Below are 8831 nucleotides of genomic sequence, written 5' to 3'. Positions count from 1 at the left end.
TATCTAGAAAGTACATGTTCTACCCAAATTGCCAGAAATCTGCCGTGATCTCCAGTGACCAGGGGTGTTAACTTTGATGCCCACCTTAGTGTTCCCCTCTTGCTTGTTTTTCTTGATAAACTGCTTACACTGAAATCCCTGGTTAGCTTGGAGGGGAACCTAAATTAAGAAAAAGGCACTGGGTTTGAACCCTGTGTGACACATGAGGCTGCCAGAAGTGACCTCCCTTCCCTCTGCGTCCATCCCTCCTCCCTCTTGGTTTGAGATCTTTTGGTAAGCTACTTGATCCCACCCTCATTCACCCTGAACCAGAATGCTTGCCAAGCCTTGGCTACCTTCGTGCTGGCTATGGTGGCATCCACTGAAGTTGGCTGATTTTTCAGGAGTGAGGCCCCAGCAGCCCCATGACTGATGTGGCAAAGCAAATCTTGTGTTTTCTGGACACTAAGGTGACCTTAGCTTGCTCTGGGGTCATCATCTGCTTGTGACTTGCTTACTGTCATGAAGACAGTAACTCAATGTTGCTACATCTTGCTTGGATTCTATTAGGAATAGAATCTGTACACTTGCTTGTGGCTCTGTTTGCTCTCTGCTAAATAATGCAGAACACAGTACAAAATGCTTTACTGCCATAATGGGAAGTTGTCAGTGGTTTTCCCAGAAGGAGGCTCTTGCCCTTGGGCACCAGAGGCCCAGAAATGGACATCATGATGACTTGTAAACTGTTAGTTTTAAAGACATCTTTCCAAGTTCTTCTAGGTTCTCTTATCTGTACTGTTCTCTGTATAATGAAAAACAACCGAAGACTCTTATCACTGTGTTGGATTATAAAGTACCAGAATGGATTTCTTCGTATTGGCACTCAGCATTTTGGCTGGACAGCCACAGGACACAGCCATGCTGACTATCAACTCAGCTATCAACTCAGTTGAACCCTGTTCCAACTCACTTGAGGTTTTGTTTGTGTCTGCTCTTGTGTTTTCAAATAGGCTGTCCTCTTGTTGACCAGGATGGCCTTGAACCCTCTCTCTTCATGCCAGATTGGCCTCACCTGCAGTGCCTCAGATTCCCAAGTGTGGTGATCACAGGCATCCACCACCGTGTCTGGCTTCCTCACCATGACTTTTAAAAGGATATTCAAAAGTGCCACTTGTTTATTTTTTGAAATTACCTTTATTTATTTATTTTATGTCTGCGGGCATTCTGCCTGCTTGTATGTCTGTGCACCATGTGCAGTACCCACGGAAGCCGGAAGAGGGGGTCCGCTCTGTAACTGGAGCTACAGATAACTGTGAGCTGCCATGTGGGTGCTGGCAATCGAACCAGGGTCCTCTAAAAGACCAGTCAAACGCTCTTAACTATTGAGCCATTTTTCCAGCCCCCAACACTACTGTTTATGAGGTACACCTTTGGTCCAGGATCTTTGCTACTCTATTGCATACATTATTTTATTTAACACTCATGCCTACTGTCCAAGGTTTTTTGTTTGTTCGTTTGTTTTGTTTTTGTCTTGTGAATCAGGAAACTGAGACTGAAAGGTCAGAGAGAGTTAAAGAGCTGGGATTCAAGCTTTGCCTTCAACATAGGTCATGGGCTTATTGATTCTCCTCATCCACTAATTCCCCAGCTTTTGTCTTAGCCCCACTGACTTTCCTGCTGGGAGCCAGGAAAGTAGACCTTTTAATTTATGCCTAGGAAGATGATAGCATCTTCTGCTCTTCCTCTGGCTGCTGTCAAGTACTTGCTACTCCTCAGGACCTTAGTTTGCTCCCAGGGTCGTTGCTATGGAATCTATTTGTGCAATATCTATTTGTCATCTTCTCAGATAGCTACAGTCCTACCTTCCCTGGGCTCAGCCTTACCTTCACTTCAGCATGCTTTCCAGAGCCAAGATAACCACCTTTGCCTCTTAAAGGGTGCAGCACCTTTGTTACAGCATGAAGATGGTGACCTTTACTGAGGTCAGGACCAGCTCACCAAGATGACAAACATGGGACAATGTCTTAGATGACCTGTCCTCGGCATCTCCCTGTGGTCCCCTCAACTAAGCAGGAGGTGTGGCATTGTTTGTTAAGCTCTGTCCACTCTCTGTGACAGCCTGTGTGGGAAATCTGCAGCAGCTTTTGACTTGAATGAGGACATTCTTTATTTTGTGAGGATAGCTTGCGTGAACCTGCAAGCAGGTTTTCTGATGGTCCAGAGCCTACCTATGACGACTTCTAAGCAAGAAGATCAGCACGGCAACAATTAGGCCAATCACAAATAAATCCCAGTATGGTCCAACGGTGCTGTCCAGTTTCAGCCACTTCCATCTCATGGTAAACTGCTGGCAAGAGGCATTCAGTCAAAGAAGAAAACAATCCCAGCATCGCACCATGGTCAGAACCATTTCTCCTCACAAACCCACCACTGCCAGTCCCACCCACAGGCCACCCCTCCTGCTTCCTTCTCTCTTAGAAGAAGTGATCTGACTCAGGGCACAGCTCATGCATGGGCTTAATTACCACCTCAAAGATGAATAGCCTCAAGTATAAATTTAGCTGGACATGGCGGCACTTGCCTGTAATCCCTGCCCTGTGAAGGGCCTCAAAGTTGAGGTCAGCCTGGGTTACCCAGCGACTTCCAGGTCAGCCTTGGTTATGTCATAATATCCTATCTAAAAAAAAGATCTAATTTCTACTTTTAAGAAATCCAGCTCTTTATGGTGTCTCCTGCCACCTGCCATCTGCTTCCAAGCTCAGATTTCAATGGCAAGAGTTGTGTTTTGAACAAGTATACATAGCACATCTCTGCTCAAGGCTTTGGGCGTAGTGTGCTGGAAAGACTATGCGCTGAATTAATTCACTGCTTGTTCTACATAGTGTCAATGCACACTCAACAGGTGGAACTGCTATGCAGTAAGTGCAACACTTTGCATTCTACTTATCAAAGACAAGTTAACTAAACACACACAACAACAACAACAAAACCCAAAACTCCCTTGGTAAGCCTCATCACTTTGTCCTGAGTTTCTTGGAGTTTTCAGAGTTTCTGAGAATCTACCTGAGACGAGATGAACTTACATTAAAAAACAGGATGTCTCGGAGCAAATGCATAGTTTCCAGTTTCATAAGGGCAAAGAACACAGGTAGGTGCGCATCTGGGCTTGTCTGAGCAGCCATGTCGTACAACCTTCTGGCCAGGTGAATGTCCTAGAAAGAAAGCAGTGCGTGCTCATCAGGAACAGCTTCTCGAAACAGAAACTGTTGTTAGAGCTATCACAATTTATATTTGGTAGACAGAATGGGCCCACAACATTGTCCTTGCCTTATCCCTGGAGCCTGAGGCTATGTCATATCATACACAGCAAAGGGGGATTTGAAAATAAAGCCATAGACCTTAAAACAGAGTCTCCTTGACTACCTAGGTGGTCGTAGATACACATGTCTTGAAGGCAGGAGAAAGGCAGATGTAGCAGGAGAGGGAGATTAAAAGTATGGGAACTCAACTTGTCTCACAGGTGGGGGTGGGGGGAAAGAAGCCAAAGCAACTCAGCTAGCGAGGACGGAACAAGGGGCTTGGTCTTAGCAACGGCATGTGTGTGTTTTTAAGTCCACATCCTTGGCTAATTTTACTGCAGGTGTGCTGGACAGCGCTATCCTCCCCAAAAAAAACACCACCGGCTTCATCAGGTCAGCTGGGCTTGTGAGCTGTTGACACTTGCTCACAGCAGGAGTTGGGGAGGGCCACTGACCCTCACAGTTCAGTATTCAGCTGCGACTCACAGCCTTTTGTAATTCTGTCCTATTTGCATGTGTCCAGGCAGGCCCTAGACTGGGCTGTTGAGGACGCTGTGAAGGGGTCCATCTTTGCTGCTTTGGAGAAGTCATCATCCACGCTGAATGAGAACCTACCAGCGCAGTGGCTTAGTAACTCCTGACTCATGTTCTGTAAGTGATGCCCTCCAAAATTCCTTGGTTCTCTGGGGCGAACTTTGGAGGAATCAGACTTTGGGTTGTCCTTGGCCCTGAGCTGAGGTGCTTCTCAGGGAAGCTATCAGGATAAATCATCTGCCCACACTGACTGTCTGCAAAGGCAGATGAGCGCACCAGCGGCTTATATTTTCACGCGGCCTCCACAAGAGCTGGTTTATCCCTCACTTCACTCCTTACATGCAGGTGTTTACATGATCCGCCAGTCTTCCTTCATTCTCGGACACTCTCTGGAAATGACAGTACACTCATTTTCCCCACTGGTTTGCACGAGATCTGGTGACAGGGATGGTGAAGTGACCTGCTGAAGAGATGCTACAGTGCACGGTGGCACTAGAAAGGCCATCCTCCCAAACGCTATGGAATGAGTTTGGGGCTTGACTCGTCAGGCTGCTTATGATGGTTAGACTCACTTTATTAATTTGGCTAGATGTTGAGATTAGTAAACTGCCCTGAACACTTGGGTTTACTTTTCTAATTTCTAAACAAAGGACAAAATCCAGGGATCTCTCATCAGCGAAATCCCTAGTCCTGAGACCTAGGTCTGAATGAAGTCCCTTGTTTCTCTTCTTTATTTCTCTCTTTGTCTGGTTTCTATTTGTCTCCCACTCCACTACTGGTTTTGTTTCTTTGTTGAGACAGCATTTCTCTGTGTAGCCTTGGCTGTCCTGGACTCAGTTTGTAGAGTAGGCTGGCCTCGAACTCACAGAGATCTACCTGCCTCTGCCTCCTGAGAGTGGGGATTAAAGGCATGTGCCACCATGCCCAGCTCCACCTCTGGTTTTTTAATGTAGACGCTTTCTGGCATAACAACAAAGGAAAACCCAGGAGACCTCAAGGGAAGAAAACTGATCCAAGTGAGTTAAGAAGAAAGCTGGCAGGAAGAGATGGAAAAGCAGTCAGAGGGAAGAGCCTACAGCTCTTGTTCTGAGTGTGAAACAGATGTCCCCACGGCTGCTTTCTGAATTGTGAGCAAAGTGGCAGGCAAAGAGCTTCACTGGTGGCCCTGGCAGAAAACCAAAGCTTCTGGGGTGGGGGAAATGGTCTCACTGTGGTGAGGATGTGGCTGTCAGGAGACCAAGTTATTTTTTGAGTTACTGGGAGAGCTGAGTGATGGAGCAGGCCGGGTGGGTTCATTTGTACACTTTCTGGAAATAGTGCTTCTGTGGGGTTATGGTGTTTCGTGTGCGGAACTATGAATAAAAACCTTCATCGTATTGAAAACTTAGCAGCTGTTCAGATTCCTTTCTGATGTAATGACAGCCATTCCACATAGCATTTAACTACAAAGCCTTGCACGCAGGCTCGTTCATTTCGTCCTCTAAGCCGGGGGTGGGCCGGGGGTCTTTAGGTACTTCTCTGATGTGGATGGCAGCGGGAGGTGGTGGGTCAGTCATCAACACCATCAGAATTATTTAATTTAGGTAGTGGGCTCTGTCTATGGTACAAACACGGGTGGGGGGGCTGACACCTGCGAGATGTGGGGAAAGCAGACTGGATTTGTTGTTGATATTTTAGTGCTCAGGGTGCTGAGGCTGATGAGAGGTAAAGGCAGCCTGCGGGGAGAGCAAGACAGAGGGATCCCCACCGCTGGGTGGGCAGAAGCAGCCGCCTTTGGCTGCAGATCGCTCAGCAGTTCTCAGGAATTTCTCCATTGGTAGTCCTGCTGGGCTGAAGAAAGCTCAGAGCCAACAGTCTCCACAGTCTTTCATCCTAGAAATAGTTAGCAGTATAAACAGAGAGAAACCTGCTTGGTGACTAAGAATGGCTCATTGTCAGATCCATTGTTTGTTGTTTTTTTCCCTGAAATGCTTGGGATCAGACAAGCCTTGCATAATAGCCCGGATCCATTACCAAAGATTCTGCAAATGAGGTCAAATGGTTCGACCTCTGCAGTGTGGATTCCTGATGCACAGAAAATGTATTTTATGTGTATATATATGTGTGTGTATATGTGATTTTACATATATGTATCACCTAACCAAGACTGGTTAATATTAGCATTTAACATACCTATACACCTGCCTCCGACTCAGACTCAGGATCCTTTGCCTGATTACTCCCGCTGACTAAGGGATGTCCCCCAGTAGCACCTGTAGTGTTAGCTTTCTTTCATTACTGAATGCACCTCAAGACAGCTACAGTCTCTGAGGCCTCTCTAGAGTGCCCAGTATGGTGTCTTGGAGATAACAGTTGCTCTGTGAGATGTCTCTAGATTGATGAATGTCATCTTAATCTCTAACGTGGGCCTCATTCCACTTCGCTATTGTTACTGACAGTTTAGGAGTTGGTGGAGATGTCAGTAATTAAGTCCTGGCAGTGAAGAAGTAGAGACAGGGCTCATTATAAAAGTGTGTGTTGGGAAAAGGAGGAATGTACGAATCAGGCCCAAATTAGCTTTCTTTTACTAATTAATATGTCCTTAGTGCAAATGGAGGATATGAAGGCAATAGTATAGTTCTTTGTGTTAGCACAAGGGGGAGGGACTCTTTTTCTTCTACATTAATGACATCAATGCAGTCCCAAACATCTATGAATTTTTCCTTCTCACACAGCTGTCATTACTAGCTTTGAACCAAGGCAGTTACCTTCGCGATGCCCAGGCCGTGTTCATACATGTAGGCCAGGTTGAACATGGCTTGGGCACTGCGGTGCTTGTCTGCGGCGATGCTGTAATGTGTGGCCGCGGCGCCGTAGTCCTGCTTGGTCCCATAGCCATAGTAATGGTAATCTCCAATCTTCAGCCGAGCAAAAGCGTTCCCTGAGAGAAACCGCAGGAAAATTACCAGTGGCTCATGTATAGTTCTCAGCGAGTCAACCTAATAAGCTGTGAAAACACCACAGACCCATGCATGTATACAAGCGTGCACATGAAATGCTCAAAATCTCACACTGAAGATTACGTGTACTTAGGAAACACAAGACACGGTGCTCACTGCTACTAGGCTTCGGTGCAGGGTAACCTTCATGGTTGTAATATTCTGAAAGAAATGATACACTACACATTTTACCTTTTAAATTGGAGGTAGAACGACAAGTCTTGGAAAACTAAATCCCATCTTTCTTGTCCCTAGAATGCCTTTCTAAAACACTGCTCTCATAGGCAGTAGCCCAGTCAGGGCAAGGCGAGAGCCACAGGCTCTTAATTACTGAGAGAGTTCTGGAGCCTAGTATGGTACTTGATAAATATTTATGGAATGATTAGACAAACATGCTAGGATATTTTTAGAAAATGCCTTCCCCAGAGGTGATTTAGGATATTACTTTCCAACAAACATGGAGATATCAAGGAGGGGAAAACCACATTACTTTTAAATATATGCAACCTCATTCTTTTGAAGGTCACTTAGAGATGGTGTGTGTGTGTGTGTGTGTGTGTGTGTGTGTGTGTGTGTTGGGCAATGGCCATGCTTCTGTTCTGTGGCTTGAGAGGATGAGGAAAAATTCATGTTGGATATTTGTCTCAGCTGAGGCCAACCCTTCACAAAGTCTGTGTTTTTTTGGAAAATGGGAACCATGTGTAGTAGGGTCTGAGGTATGCCTTGAGATACAGGAGTCCTTTCAAAATTCACCGCCTATTTGTGCGGTGGCTAATTTTTTAAAGTGATGCCTCTAGGGTCTTCCTATTACAGAATTGAAGGAGATATGACACCATGAGCCATCTTTGGCCCCTAAACAGAGCTAATGTTTTAAAGTTCTTAAGCTGATGAAGACATTAGCTTTCAGAGTTTGCTTCCCAGGTAATGCATACAAAATGTACAGGAGGATGGAAGCAAGGGCTGGTGGGAATGGCATTCAAGCAAGGGTAACTACAGAGGCCAGGGAGACATGATGCCCCAAATAGAAGCCCACCCATCTCTAATTTTGTTCAAGCCATCATCCTGACCTCAAGGTTCCATCTGGCCATAGTCACAAAGGGATGGGACACATGTGTATTCTTAAACTTTGCAGGGAAGAGCAGGAGCCCCCAAGGCACTGAGACTAGAGGACATGAACAAGCCTGTCCTCAGAGCAGTGGTATCCCAATGAATGGTACTGACGGAGTACGTGTGGTAATTCTGACAGGCTCCTGGATGCTTGGTTGCTGAGAGAGAGATTTGTATTTCAGTTCCATGATTGCTGCCTGAGCCATGACGGCTCAGTAGCCTCTCCACATGAAGCAGCTGCTAGAAGAAGCATTAATGACTAACTAGAAGCTTTCATTATTAGATCTTCTTCCTGGTGAGCCTCTCAGCAGCCATAGCTTTGAGAATGGGCATGCCAACCTTTCGTGACACGGTTATTTTCAGCAGCCTTGTGTATGTGTATCCCACTTAATATGAATCTCTCCTCATTTTCAACTTTTCTTTGTTCCAGTTTCCATGCCCTTTCCTGACTTGAAATCAACGTGTGTTTGTTGCAATTGAGCTGATTTGCCATGGCTGAGAGATTGCTGGTGCTGTTTTCTCATTCCAAATAAGGTCTTTATTGCATTTTAGAAAACATAGAATTTCTCACTAAAATTGCATTGATGGCTTGCTGCTGTATTACCAGCTCAGCTGGGTCTGCGAAGGCACCACTGTGGGTTTGTTGTTTTTCTGCTTCATATTAGCATCAGCTGGGAAGCATTTTTTATCCTATTACTTCCTGTTAAAAGGGATGATTCAGCCTTAACAGGAGATGATTTCAAGAACCTAATTGGAAATAAAATTGCTCTCTTACTGAAGGAGTTCCTTGCACATCCAAATGCTAACCCTGACAGCTGTGCGACACCTCCCTGATTTTAATACTATAATTTTGGGGAAAAAAATTGGAAGGGACATGGTGATTCAAACACCACCTGCCAATGCTGTTCCAAGCAATGATAGTTTACAGTTCTTA

The 8831-nt window shown here is 45.6% G+C and overlaps 1 protein-coding gene across 1 annotated transcript in view; it reads right to left on the bottom strand.

Annotated features, from left to right (window-relative positions):
* Positions 1 to 2203: 2203 nt before the first annotated feature.
* Sel1l2 (SEL1L2 adaptor subunit of ERAD E3 ubiquitin ligase) overlaps positions 2204 to 8831 on the bottom strand; it is a 40590-nt gene continuing 33962 nt past the window's right edge. The window contains exons 15-17 of the mRNA XM_055602676.1: positions 6560 to 6732; positions 3063 to 3191; positions 2204 to 2323 (exon numbers count right to left, since the gene is read on the bottom strand). Of these exons, the coding sequence (XP_055458651.1) occupies positions 2204 to 2323; positions 3063 to 3191; positions 6560 to 6732 (422 nt within the window). The remainder of the gene's footprint in view (positions 2324 to 3062; positions 3192 to 6559; positions 6733 to 8831) is intronic.

This window comes from Psammomys obesus, unplaced genomic scaffold (genome assembly GCF_907164565.1).
Source record: "Psammomys obesus unplaced genomic scaffold, mPsaObe1.curated_primary_1811, whole genome shotgun sequence".
Classification (NCBI taxonomy): Eukaryota; Metazoa; Chordata; class Mammalia; order Rodentia; family Muridae; genus Psammomys; species Psammomys obesus.
The sequence above is the reverse complement of the archived record's forward strand: the minus strand, read 5'-3'. Positions and strand labels throughout refer to the sequence as shown.